General features: G+C 40.5%; 1 protein-coding gene across 1 annotated transcript in view; it reads right to left on the reverse strand.

The window, feature by feature from the left end:
* Positions 1-3120: 3120 nt before the first annotated feature.
* Positions 3121-14848, reverse strand: part of tnmd (tenomodulin) — a 66692-nt gene continuing 54964 nt past the window's right edge. Inside the window, exons 5-7 of the mRNA XM_075481754.1 lie at positions 11780-11939; positions 9315-9409; positions 3121-5320 (exon numbers count right to left, since the gene is read on the reverse strand). Of these exons, the coding sequence (XP_075337869.1) occupies positions 5111-5320; positions 9315-9409; positions 11780-11939 (465 nt within the window). The 3' untranslated portion in view covers positions 3121-5110. The remainder of the gene's footprint in view (positions 5321-9314; positions 9410-11779; positions 11940-14848) is intronic.

Raw genomic sequence — 14848 nt, forward strand, 5'->3', positions numbered from 1 at the left:
GTGGTGTTTAGGAAGCTGTCTGGCAACAGGGTTTGCCTACTGCGCCTTTCTCTGTTTACACCCACATGCACAGCTGTGTACCACACAATCCAATTTTGCCATAGGGTTAACAAACACACACAGAAAAACAAGGCCGTCAGTTAAGCTACAACCACCACAACCTTCTTCACTGTCGCAAACATCTTCCCGAGCTTTTTACAGAGAGGAAAAATATTTGAAATGAGAGTAAAACATTGAACACGCAAAAATTAAGCAACTAATAACCCTTTATTATATCCTAATAAACACCTTGCTTTTCTGTTGAGTCATTCATTGATCGCCTGCCATATGGTAAGCAGAGGTTCTTATGGATTACTAAGATAATGAAAGGCAACTAGCAGCCGTTACATCTGTGATATTCCTTTGGTTAGTGAGTCAGAGACCCTGAAGATGGAGCGAGAGCCGGGTCCTGGGAGAGGAGGACTATTTCTGTGTCGCCTGCAGCCACTGACAGCGCGAGTGTTTACTGCTGTGCCATGCTGCCTCTCGCAGCGGGAGAGGTTGAAGGATGACGGCTGACATTATTGTGCCTCCAGCTTGTAGCAGGAACAGAACAGGGAAAGCTTATTTAACCATCAGGTCACCAGACTGACTGCAACATTACAAAGAAAAAGAGTTATTGACTGCAGCGTCATGGCCACTGTTGCTGCAATTGAGTTAGTTAAATTGACAACCAGTTGTTGAGTTTGGATTTGAAAAGGCCACTCCAAAGGAAAAAAAATTATCTCAAAGAATCGTGAGAGAACAGATTTAAGGAAAAGGAATGCAGCATGATTAAAAAAACAAAAGCAAATATTGAAAATGGTACAAATTCAGCAGCACTTTTGATGTGACAGCAGTACACCTTCCTCTACACAAGATGGCACTGGCAATACATGTGTCCTCAGCAGAGCCTGGGCTTCAGTCAGGTTTGTTGAGAGCTGTTCCTTCAGGTCACTAATCTAAATACAGACACTCCTCATACATTGGTTTTCACCCTCCTCTGCCCCAGAATAGTTTGCGCATTCCACACGAACGAGGGATTATTTGAAATGAAAATAAGCAGCTGGGAGTGAAGTTTTCCTGCATTTCTGATAAGTGACAAAAAGAATTAATTCACTTGTGAGCTTCAATAAAAGTAGCCATTCCTCAGGCCAGGTAGGAAAATATCCTTTGAACTTTGATAACCTGGCAAAAAGCCTGGTATGTGTGCCGATTTTGTTTCCATTTCTTATCAAAGCCGTGATAAACGAGCTCTGGAGGCGGAGGTTCCTACATAAAATGCATGAGAAAAACAGTGCAGGACTTCATTTGAAATGATATATTCTTTAATTCTGGTCTGCGAGGGAGGAGTTCACTGTCACAGAACTCCTCATATCTCATACAGATGGTGTTGAGCCCCCTGTTACATCCTAGGAATGCAAATTAACTTCCATTTCGAAATATCAAAAGCTGAGTTAAGATCTTACAGTTTTTCTTAGCCGAATCCCACCCTCTTGTTCTTGTTTGCTTTGACATCTCAGCTCATTTGCAGAAGGTTAATTCCAAGTCATCTCAGCCACCTTAAAGTTTCTATTTCAACTTTCCTCTTTTTTTTGTTTTTAAATTTCTGGTAGAAGATACTATATGAGCCATCGGGTAATTATTTATCAAGTTGCAGCGGCTTTCACAGAAAGTGGGTCATATTTCCAATTTTCATTTAAATTATTAAGTAAGTTTAAGGGTTCAAACAGCCTACTTAGAAATGTTGTCTTCTTATCAATTTGCTTTTGGGGACCTTTCTCCAAAACGATTCAGCCAAATCAAACATTTGTGCTTGGGTGTTTTTAACTTATTAAATGTGCCTGAATTGTCACAAAATATCCAGTTAATGAAGTTATGGTAATCAACCTAACATTGCTTCATTTACATATTCAGAGAGGACATAATTGAAGGGGAACATAAACATTGAATGCAAACAGATGTAAGTTTTTTTGAGATTTGTTTACTAGATACCAATATGCATTATTTTACTCTCATATAGATCCATCCTCAGTATCTGAAACCATCTGGTGTCATTCTAGATGTTCTCCACAATGATTTTTAATTGTGAAGCGTCTGTACTGTAAAGTTTGACTTTCATGCTTGATATTGGACTTCTGTCCCAACAGGCATGATGAGCTCTCAGGGAGCCAGCTGTAATATCTGTATCAGCCTCTCCAGTTGGGTTGAACCATCCCATTCAGACTGACTCTCAGGGCTTTCATGTAAATTTACACTCACATCTACACAAGAGTCGTCAGATTCCTCAGAGATCGCCCTCATCAGATAGACAACGAACAGCGTCTTAAGAAAAGAAAAACAATTTCCTCTACACTGTGAGTGCAAAAGCTCAAACAGCACCATGCTGAATGCATCCATTTTAATAAACTCTTGACTATTTGATGTGATAAGCGGGAAATAGAGAGAAATGAATTATATAACCACTGATTTTATGAACTTTTCAGAACTGCCTCGAGGGCTTTGCAGTACACTTGTCAGTTTATTTGAAGTATGTTTGCAGTTATTGCATTTGTTAACTCACGCCAGCATTTTTTACTTGACATGTAGCTTTGGGCTACTGACATTATTGATTTAAATGTAACAATATGGTTGCACACTGAACTCCATTTATGAGAATATTCATAAAACATTTACATATTTTTACACAGTGTTTTAGCCTTTTAAAAAAAAAAACAAATCCATGTCAGTACCAATTGTTTTTGATATTACTGACATTATCATACTAAACCCACATGAGTCAACATCCAAATTTACATGGTAGCAAAATACTTTATATCAAACAAAGCATTGTCATCCTTCAGATGCACAGAAAGTCTCAGGTTATAAAAGAGAAACAATAAAAGCGCTTCTGTTTATTCAGTATTGTCAAGCCAATGCAACACTAAATGTCTCTGCTGATGAGGAGTGGGATTAATGGAGAGGAGAAAAGGAGACTTGTCTATTCTATGGTTTGCTTGGGTTGGATTCAAACCCATAGTGCTATCAGTTTTCACACAAACACCCCTGGATATCAAGAGTCTTTCAAGGAAACGACTGTTTCATATGATACGACAACTGAGATTATTCATACAATGAAATTTTAATTGGAAAACAAGTAAAGTGATAGAAACATACAGAAGACTTCAAAGCCAACTATCACAACATGAGTGCTCCATTTTTGTCTCTGTTCAACTTTTGAATATTCTCACATAGCTTGAATACACTTGGGTATTCATGCACCTTGTTATTGTGATGACAGAACATCAATTACAAAAGCGTATCTTGCTTGCTTATGTGTTAGCTGCAGATGAGACTTATTTCAGCTCGACACACTAAGAAATGCGTTGTTACAGATGAGAATCACCCCAGCAAAGAAGAACATGTTTTAAAAGCGGCACTATTTTAAGCAGTTTACAGATTGCAGCAGCCGTGAAAACAAGGGAGGATAACACAGCATTAAGTACATCACAAGACAGCTGAGGTCTACGTGTCTTTGATTATGTATCCTTAATTTACCACAATACCAAAAACAAAGAGAAGAATCACCACAGAACATGGAGTCAGATGCAAACTCACAAAGCTTGGTCTGTTTCATTACTGACATGTTAGAAATATTATCTGTTTCTTATTTGGATATTGTTTTATTTTATTTTTCATTCAAATCAGGTTTGTTCATTGGACCAATGTGATGATGTTGATATTCTGAGGATCTTGTGCTGGGTTTTGTGGCACAAGTGGTTGACAAAAAAGCTGTCATGCATCCCAAACCAAAATTTCTTTGGAAACCTTTTCCTTTTTGTGTTTGTTTGTGTGTTTTGGTTTGTGTTGCATGTCTGAATTATTTGGAGTATGTTTCTCTCCCACACTTTAGTGTTTTGTCCTTTGTGGCTGTTGTAGATAATTTTGGGTATGGAACTGATTTTTATCAGGTGGTTATGTGAGCAGTAAAAGAAAAGACAGCAGGAAAAAAAGGAGGTATACACTCACATAACCCCTCACTTCTGCCCCAGTAGAAGAGCTGTGCTGTAAATTTTATTTACAAGCTTTGATATGTTTTAGTAGAAATTGTGAAAAAGGCGATCATTTTATGTTTAATGCTGAGGTTACAACAGTGAGGTGGAGGTGTGCTGGACTGATTACATGAAAATGTTCCTTAAATATAAAATTTCATGCGTGGTAATGGTTTGGGCAAAATAAGAGGAACACCTCTCAGAATAATTCAGTCCAATAATTTACCACCTACAACTGGATAGGCTTTAGAATTTATAGCAGGGCTCTTTTATTGGATTGCACTGGTGCTCCTACCGTACTTGGCTAGTGTCTGTCCCACGAATTAAAGCTGGAATCTTCGTTTTTATGTCTATTTTTTGACAGTCATTCATCCAATAATATTTTAATGTGGCAGATGTATGGCTGGGAACTCAGAGAAGTTCAGAATTTACTTAAAAGTAATTGAGATGAGCAGTGGTTTTTATTTTTAGGATCTTCTGTTCTTCTGCATTTTCATCCACTGCTTTGACTGCTCTTGGGCTTAAATCACAGTTCAGATACTAAAGACTGATTTATAACCTCACAGTTTATGCAGGCTAATGCTACATGCGTGTGGCAGCAAACACTAACCCTTATTTGGTTAAATATGTAATGCACCAGCGCCATTTAGAATACTACATGTTTGTTCATGCACTGTACATTTCCTTGCATTACAGCATGAGTAGAATAATCATGTTAGTCTCTTAAAGTAAAAGTGAATGCATGACAAAGAAGCCAAAGAAAGGACAGACCTTGCTGAATTATTGTCTCTGAGGAGATTAGTTTCATGTGACATTTTTAAACTAAACTGCTCTCACTGATCAGGATCATACAGGAGGAAAAATTGGAGGAAATTAACAACCACTGCCTTCTAAGAAAGAATCAACATACTTCAAATGCCCTCTGTTGACTGTTTCATATTCTATGGGTAAGGAATAAAAAATGTGTGAATAGACTGCGTTGGTCCTAAAAATGGTCTAGAGAGAAAAATTTTCAACCAAAACAACAGAAACATTTTAAATCCCAGACAGCATCTCACACCTCAGATTCTCCCCAGCATGCGAGCAATCCACCAGTTACATGGCATGACAATCTGACAGATGACCCGGCCTCCTTGGTAGTAATAAGGCCAGGGGTTGAAGCCACCCAGGGGCTCGTGGTAGCGACGGCAGTAGTGGTAACCACGGCGACAATGCTGGCAGCAGTAGCCACGGTCATCCAGACGGTTATCCAGCTCGAGTCCAACATCCCTCTGCAGAGGACACAGGAGTGGGCAGGGTTACAATCACACACATGACAAATGCCAGTCCTCTAGAGGCAAGGGCAGGAGAAGAGGAAGAGGAGGGGGTGACGGGAATTGATGAGGCTGCGTTGGTTGTTGGCCAACAGAATACATGTAAAAAGCAAACAAGAGGGAAAAGATTAGAAGTGATGTCTGCGAAAATGCTATGTTGTGTAATGCTTAATGACAGTGACAAAGAGATCAAGATAGCTATGAGAGTGAGCAGGCTTGATTTAAGCTTCAGGGGCATAAAATATGATGATACCTTTGATCTTTCTGTTATACCCAAGGTAACACAACTGGCTGTTGCACAGTGCATCCAGCCTCCACAACCTCTCTACAAGCTTTCTTCAGTCAAAGGAACTTTAAGTTGCTCGTTACCAACATAATTACATTATTTCTTTCATCTCTGACCTCTTAACTCCGTCAAACGAAGCACACACTGCAATAAAATGGCTGCCCCTCCTCCAACAGAGCATTCAAATTAGAGCTCCTCACGTCTCAGTGCCCTCCTCCTGACCTTGACTTTAAGTGCATGGCACATTCCTGAAGCAATTAGCAGAGTAATGATCGCCTAAGAAGGATTCTTTCATTTGCTCTTGCTGGCTGCCTCTGAATTGATAGAGGGGCCGAATGAAACCCAAATGAAAGGTAAATTGGGCAGAATTAATGGCCCTTGGACTTTTCCATTGTACCAGTTGGTTCATGCCCCCATGGATTCATGGGACCTGGGAGCCATTCCTTTGATCAAAAACAACTCCAAGAAGTACCACTTAACTCACTGTGCAGGTTGAGGAATCAACGGCCCTCAGTATGCATTTGACCACATTTCAATCTCTTTTAGCAAATGAATCCTTGGAGACAATAAGGCGCTGTCTTGTTAAACTGCTCGGATCCAGGACGGCCTGAGGAGACGAACTGGTGTGCAAATGCTTACAATGACTCAGCTACATGCAGTCACGCAGAACAAAACACATCCACTGTTGGGAAAAGAAAATGTGTGGTCTGTAATGACCCTCAGGGAAACATGGTTGAGTCCTTCCAGCTTCCTAACATCTCATGTATTGGAATAAGGGAATTTCTTGCATCTACTCAAAAGTCACTGAGCAGTCAATCACAATGGCTTTACAGTGTTTGTATTTATTTTGTTCTGTGGCAGCTAGCTACAAGGAGTTTGCCACCAGCATGACCAATACGAAGCTACATTTGATGTGAGCAGTGATTAAGTAAGTACATTACACTCTGTTGTGACATATTTAAAACATATAGAGAGGGTGCGAAGGATGATATCAAGGATAGATGGGTTTGATTTATTACTGGGACTGGCACAGGTAGGCTTTTAATGATTTATTGTTTCAGTCAGGCTTCAGGTCATCAGCTTCCAGGCAACAATCTGTTATGGAAACAAGACGAAAGCTGTCAAAGGACCAACGATAATCTTATCTGCTCCTCACAGCCCAAACTGGGATGTTAGGAAGCGTGGAGCTCCAGCTCGGAAAATGAGGAAAATATTTTATTCAAATGACGTTTGTCAAAACGAACAGCCAACAGGCAGCATTGTACCTTAAATACAATTAATCAGAGCTATCTTTTTAAAACGATGGGCACATATTAATCACTCTGGCTTGAGTTGACGTCTCTTGTGGGAAGCTGCGGTGATAAGAATGGTTCACCTTGGGAAATCTGAAACAGTCACTCACAAACAAGCAGCATTAATGAAGAGTAAAAGCCATTACCCCCTTCCTGCATCTGATTTCATCACACACTCATGCTTACATATGCACATGCAATCACACACACGCGCAGACACCTCTGTGCATAATAAGAGACGCTGCATGTGAATGAGTCGGCAGAGTAGAAAACTGTGTCTGTCATTCAATAAGATGTAATGAATCAAAGCATGACTCCTCTAATCTCCACACTTGTTGATGTTATTTCACACACGCTGATCATCTCTCTTCATGAGCTTGAAACACATGCCTGGATGTGTTATTAAATATCATAGCAGAGCTCATCACATTCATTCTGGGATCAAAACAGCAGAGATAACATTGCTGTTTCACAGCCTGCTTTGTATTCAAAAATGTTTTTTTTTTTTTTTTTTTGTAGATACACAGGACGTAGCAACATATGAAAAGCTTTGCAGTGAGTCTTGACCTCAGATATTCATCTCACTGTGCTCCACATTGAGGTGGAATGACAATGCAATTCAAAGACACAGTAATTCAGTAGCGCATGTCATGTATTTCAGTATACTGAAGTGATAAGAAGCTTCAGCGTAAAGATTCCTCTAGAGGCACAAATAGCTCTTGCATTCATAGATTTGAATTTCTCTGTTATGCATGATGCTGAATGTGGCACCCGGAGGTTTGGAAGGATTTAGCAGGTTTAACAGTCTACACGAACCGTTGGACATAGACAGAAAAGCAGAGCAGGCATGTTTACATGTGCACGTGTATGGTCAATTCTTATTGGAAGCTCATTCTTGCTATATGGGTCAAGGACGACGGTACAATCCCTTCAGGCTTGTCAGAGTGTAGTTATTCAGTTTGAAATTTCCAGGGCCACCTCTGAGACTCGCTGCACTCTGACATGGCAGCCATGGCAAAGTTCAGCAACATATATCTGTCAGCCTCTGTCACAAGGACTCAGACGATTATTCTGCTTTATGAGTGTGCACTGTGGGCAGACGGGGCACTGAATTTCAGGCTTATGAAATGCAGATGAACTAAATACATGTTTTTATGTCTACTTCTGTGACAGAAAAAAGGATGTGGGGGAAAGAGAAACAGTGGGAGCAGCAGACTGCACGCATGTGCCTACTTGTTTTCTGACTGTGAGCACATTTACATGAGCTCCGGATGAAAAATGATAAATAAAAAAGAAAAAAAGGCTTGGCTCACACATGTGGCATCCCACTGGCATGAGCGAGAGTTCAGACTTCCAATTACAGACTGCTGCCTGCCCTCTGCTTGGCCACAAAGGCCTTTGTTATCACCAGACCCACAAACAGCACTTGGACTTGCTGCTGGAAAGGATTGCAATGGTATGCATTACTCAGCTGATAGCCGCAGAACGTTTCAAAAGGAGAGCTGAGTTTTTCATCCCTGGTATGTTTTAATTGCATAGCGTTGCATCTCCTGCCACAGACAATGAGGGAAACGACAGAAAGGCTGGGGGAAAAAAAGGAAGAGTTGAGCAGAAGGTGTTTCTGGGACGAGTCTGATAAATGTCAACATTATAGGACATCTCATTTCTCTGCGTGTCTCTTGCCGTTTCTCCCAGCTCTGAGGAGGAGACTGAGCCTGACTCATTATCGTTGAAGTAAGCTTTTGTGACAATTCACCTGAAAGCACTCAATATGTGTGCCTGTGTGCATATCCTTGCTCCTGTGGATACTATCCGTATCTTTAGTGTGCAACTGCCGTCTTCTCGTGTCACTGTGAGTGCATAATTCTGGTCTGATATACTCTTCAATAATTATCCATACAGTTTTGATTGGTTTACATGCAGCACGCCAAAATATGCAACACTGCCTCTCCATTCATTTAATGTGCTTTGATAATTAGGGCTTTATTAATAAATGCAACTGATCTGTGCAGCAGAGAGTGACCTTGAGAGTGTTTCTTTGTGCAGTGCTTTCTGCCTGGGAAAAAAGGAAGTAAAAAAAAAAAGGCATGAACGGCCGCTGTAAGGCACAAGTTGCTGCCTTTGAAAGGCTGGATATTCCTCTCAATTAATGAAGAGACATTAAGGGAGTCTTCAATGGACTGGCCTTACTTAAATAGATATATATAGAGCAATTGCTATGCCCTCTGGTGCACAAAGTCAGTTTTAACATCAATTAGTGAGCGATTTATATGCAGAAAGAGTCGAGGCAGAGCTGGAGCTGATAGAAGCAGCTCTACTGTATCTCGTGGTGTGGTCCCCGGGTGACGAGGCTGAGAGAGAGGGCTTCACTTACATAGTCATTTACGGGAACGTGGTCCAGGACATCACGGGTAAAACGCTGACCTGTGACCTCTGCGTCAGGTGTGTCCACATCCTGAGCCTCGGATTCTGAATGCACAGAGACAGCGGGAGGGTGAGGAGATGTTATGTGCAATATAAGAGTTTTATATAACTGTGTTGTCTTGTCTAAAGTAAAATGAGAAAGCTCTTAGATTCTGTTTGGGTCTCACTGTCACAGTGTTTTTCCTGCAGCTTTATGTCTCCAACAGTTAAGTGAATTATGCTGGACAAAGAAAGTTGTTCTTGTTACGTGTTCATGCTGATTATAGTATCGTATCATGGTACATTTATGCAAACATGTTTTAAAGTATATTGTACTTTACTTGAGAGTGAGTATTTCAGGGAAAAATTCTACATGTATATGATTGCTTTGTGGACACTTCACAAATTGCACTCTCATCACTGAGATGTGAAACTGCCGATAAAAGTTCACTGGTTCTATGCATTTTAAAGGATAAGGAGAAGATTCCTTCCGTTATCATCTGGTTCATTCAACAAAGTTGCTGGCACAACCCTGACATTACTTTTTAAGTTAACAGGACAAACTTGAAACACGACTTGCTTGTTTACACACCCTGCAGTTTTCTGATCTCCTGGTGAATATTCACTTTCTTTTAACTTTGTTTTTGAAATTTTTCCAAAACAGAAGCCTCAAGGCTGAAAGGTTTTTACCATTTGCTGCTGCTGGTTATTAACTGTGTCCATCTGCTGTTTTATGCTGAGACAGTAGACTATTTCAGATGCTACGATAGAGATGAGAGCGAACCAAAACTGAAAAAGTTACGGGGCCAGACAGATGGACAATGAGCTGGAAATCATAATAAAGGTCTATAAACCGAGGGAACCTGCAGATTCATGTTCATCATTACAGGCGTCCTCTTTTACTCTGCCACATTGTTTTACAGTTACTTTTTGGTGGTTCATTGTTAAGTTATTCTTAACAAGCTCTATTGAACTAATTGAGCTTTTTAACTTTTGTCCTCTTCCTTTGCTTTAGGCTCTAGATTAATGGCTTCAAGTGCAGCAGGCGGACATCTTGACAAGAAACATTATGGGCCAAGACTTTCACATATTTTGCTCTGCACACTGTTTACGTGCATGCAAGTAAAGCAAATGGACTACATGTGGAAACTAAGCCTCTGTACATCTCGTGAAACTGAAAACAGCAATGCTTCAAATAATTCTATACTCCTGTTATCCCAAGAACTCAAGCTGATCATTTTCTTAGGTCATGATAACAAGCTTAGAGATGGGAGTTGGTTAATTGTTGATCTTTGACTTCTACAGGACTATTGTCCTGTAGAAGTCAAAGATGTGCGGTGGATTAATAAAACTGCACCAAATAAAATGGCACATTTACAGTCATGACAATGTTCATGTAACCCATTATCACAAGAGAACCAGGCATGTTTTCTTGTGATAATGTGTGGATGTATTTCATTTCTAGAAAAACAAAGAGTAACTAGCTAAGATAAATTAGCAAAATGGAAAGAAATTGCACTTCATTATATCATGTGGTCTCTAAATAACTGTTTAGAAATAAGTAACTACAGGTGTGCCTGTTATATGGTTTATTACTTTTTTGTTAATACTAGCTTTCCTCTAAAAAAGTTTGTTCTTTTTTATCTGCAGTGTCAGAAACCTTTCTTGGATGCTTCCATATTGTTCTTCAGTCCCAACTGCTTTAGCTTTCTCCATCTCTGTTTCCATGTTTGCTCCCCTCTTCAATTCTGCCAGCAGCATTGATGGCTTCCTCAGAAGGGATTATTTTTTGTACCTTTGTGTGGTAGTGTTGCCATGGCTACCAAATTTAAAAACCTCAGTATACCGTGAAATATATTGAGATTTAACAGTTACTGACAGGCTTAATCAGCTATGTGTTAACTCGTTTAGTGGGGGCTTTAAATGTAACATTTATCTATATGTTAAAGTCTCACATCTCACAGGTTAGAGCTGCATGTTTGCTGAAAATCAAACTTTCAAAATATTATGAAATACGTTTACAGCATAAAAGATAATTTTCACATCAATATAAGTTGTTAAAATCGGCTCCATAAGAACCAGTTAACACAGTAAAGCATGTAAATATGCTAAAACACTTACAGGTTATTCATCATGTGTACAAGTTATGACATTTGCTGATTATCTGTCACTTAAATAAGACTTTGCATAAAAGGTTTTGTTTATAATATTTTCTCAACTGTAGTTTTGGTAGTTTGCATGAGTAGAAGCTCTGAATTCTCCTTCCACCCCTCAGTCTCTAAACTTTCCTGACACTGAGAGAACAGCTTGGGCCAGCTGCTCATGCGGTTGGTAAATCATGCTGTCTCTGTGGACCTGCACATAGCCTGTGGGAATGGCCTCCAGCGAGAGTGTTAATAGTGTGCATTTAGAGGCAGAGCTGCCCCCTGCTCTCACCGGTCAGGGGGGAGGGATGGATCCAGTGGATGGGCAGCTGCTGGCAAATCTCCCAGATCTTGGAGTCAAGGAGGAAGTCTGGGTTAACGATGGGCTCCTCAGCAGGAACCCACACTTGGGAGTCCTCCACCTTCATATTCACAGCCTCGGTCTCATCCGCCTGCCCGAAAAACACCACACACACATATACACTCAGTCCCACGTACGTAACTTGTACATGTTCCACAACAAGTCAGTGCCTGCAAAAATGCCTGTGCCCCCACAAAGAACAGTCCTGCATTTGCACCATGCTCCCCTGAGTCATGCAGCAGTTTCAGTCTTTTAGTTTCATCTATCACCTTCCTGTCTGCTGAGAGGATGGCAACTTCCTGACTCCTGACTCCCACTGCCCTGACTCCCTCCTCACTCTGAGTCTCACCCTCCTCTCAAGCCTCCGGCATGCTCCTTCTATCATACATCATTGAAATTCACAGACAGTGATGATTTGACTTTTAAATGACTTTAGAAGTGGTATTCATTACTCCGAATGTGGCTGCAATATCGTTTAATGTGACAGACACAATAAAGCCTTGCATTCTCCTTCCACACTCCACCACCCGCCCTCTCCCCAACCCCCCCCACCCCTAACACAATGCTTCACTTGGCACCCAGCACTATCAGTGGGCTTAATTTGTTGATACTGTAGTTCATGAGCTGTAAAGTAAACTATTATTGCTTAATGATAGCGACTACATGTCAGTGTTGTCTAATAGAGACATATGAAGGGGATTTGGTAATGCTCTCCCCTAACAGTGCGGATATTTATTTTCTTCATGTATATGTAAATACACACACAAACACCCCTCTTCCCATTCCCTTGTTAATTAGCAGCCCAGAACAGAAAAACAGTTCACTTGACAAATGTTTTTACAAGGTGATTTTCTTCCAGTCTGCAGCTTAATTGCACATTAGTTAAGCTTGATGTAGAATCCTGGGGCTATAGTAGGAGCAAGAATCATTTATACTAGGTCGTGCCCCCTCCCTCGAGCTGCCCTTTCACTCTCGCTTGAATTAAAATTTCGCTTTCCATGCTGCCTCTTGTTTGTCGTCCTGTGACATGGTTGTGACCTGTAAAAATGGGGGGAAAAAAAAACCCAAACCACAACTTAAGCACATTCTGTCACCTCAGAGCTTGTGTTTGGGTGCAGGAGGTGTTCAGCCAAGCTTTTGACACACTTTCCCTCACTTTTAAGCTTCGGCCAGCAAACTAATGATGACTCGGAGGACTGGTGCAGCGGGGCCCTGGTGGTACAGCAGAGAGGGTGGCTCTGGCATTGAGCTGGTTTACTCACCGTTCCCATGGCTGCAGGAATTAAAATCAAACTCAAGGAACACAAACAGCACTCTCTAATTGGACCTCTTAACTGCTGAAGCCAAGTAAGTCTTCTTTGGAAATAGAGGTCATGACACGGAGCTCATAGCATGACTTTGACTTCACAGTTGAGAAACGGCTCCAATAACTTGTAGGAGAGAGCGCTTCGGGGGGAGTGGTAAAGGTCAACATTTTAGCATGGGGCATGGATTTCTAAATGCCAGTTGACAAGCACAAAGACAACATGATTACAGTCTGCCAGTTTATACGCACTTGTGAAAGCCTTTCCATTTTTCCATTGACAAATGATGTAGTACTTGGACACAAAAGCAACTTTTCTATCAAGTATTGGACTTTGGGAATGATGATAATTTGTTTGCTGCTGCCTGCTCCTGGTGTATGTATGCTTTTCACCGACAATGCACAACTTAATTATACACCAGTTGTGCTGTAGTTAACAAATTTACCCTATCCTGCCACTGTGTCCCAAGGGTAGGGAAACACTGTCGACATGGCGCATTGTTTAATGTGGTTTCATGTTTGCCAGAGATCAACAAAGATTTTCTCACCATACCCAGGAGCTTTCACGTGCCGCATCCAATGCAAGCCAGATTTTTTATGTAGTTGACCAGCTGGTGAATTTTTGTCGACAACCCTCTTTAAGCAGCTCACTGTAAGTGTGCTGGTACCAGGGAACTAACGGATGATCACATCAGCAGTTGAAACTGTGAACATTTTCATTGAAAAAAATCATTTCATTTCCACTGATTGAGTGGATTAGCTCATTATAACTAAGTCAATCTGCGCAACATCTTAAGCTTTCTCTCAGCTCAGTGATATTTTGTGCCACTGATAAATAGAAAAAGTGCTTTTTGGGAGCAGAAAACCTGTAGAGTTTAAAAAGGAGCACCATGTGGTGACCTATTTGCTGTGTTGCTCAATGCAACTTTCTTGACTATCCTGTGTCAGAGAACAAACTGTTCCATAAAAGATGATTATGAGAGTTATGAGACAGCATTTCATAAAATAAAACATAAAGAGGGCATATTTGATGAAAAACGTGGAGCTTGTGGGGTTGGAGAGTGGAAGTTTAAAGCTGTTTGGACATTAATGTTTATTTTAGGACTAATATTGATAAAAAAAATGATTGTATCTTATGAAAGCATCATTGTCATGGTCTATGGATTTAGTTTTGTTCTTTGTTTTAATGTTGTTTTGGTCATTTGGATTTCCATGTACTTTTTTCTTCTTAATTTATTTGGAATTGCTCTCCCGCTTGTTTATACCAACTTCCTGCCATTTCAGAGCTTTTTGGTTTGTTCTGAAATGAAAGTTTATTTTGCTTTTCCTCACCTGCCGGTCTCTCAAGCCTGAGTGTGTGTTTGGGTCCTCTCTTACACACAGCTGTGAAGATAATAACTTGTAGGGAGACGTTTTTGAGCCAGTGCCTAGCAGCCTTTGGTGGTATTTCACTTTGGAGGCACTTCTGCATCGATTTCACAACAGACAGCAGGTGATTATGTCCATTTTTGTACAATTTATGATCAAAATATGTCTTCAGAGCACATCTTAAAAGCTAATGTCTTATTTTGCCACTTTCAAGAAAGTGATAGGGATGTGTTCCAAATTTACTGCATTCCTCTATTATCAATGTGCTCTCCTCCAAATTTAAGGAAATGTTGCTTTGTAGTCTTTGTTTAAACTACAGCAGGTAACAA

Source organism: Odontesthes bonariensis, chromosome 13, assembly GCF_027942865.1.
Source record: "Odontesthes bonariensis isolate fOdoBon6 chromosome 13, fOdoBon6.hap1, whole genome shotgun sequence".
Taxonomy (NCBI): domain Eukaryota; kingdom Metazoa; phylum Chordata; class Actinopteri; order Atheriniformes; family Atherinopsidae; genus Odontesthes; species Odontesthes bonariensis.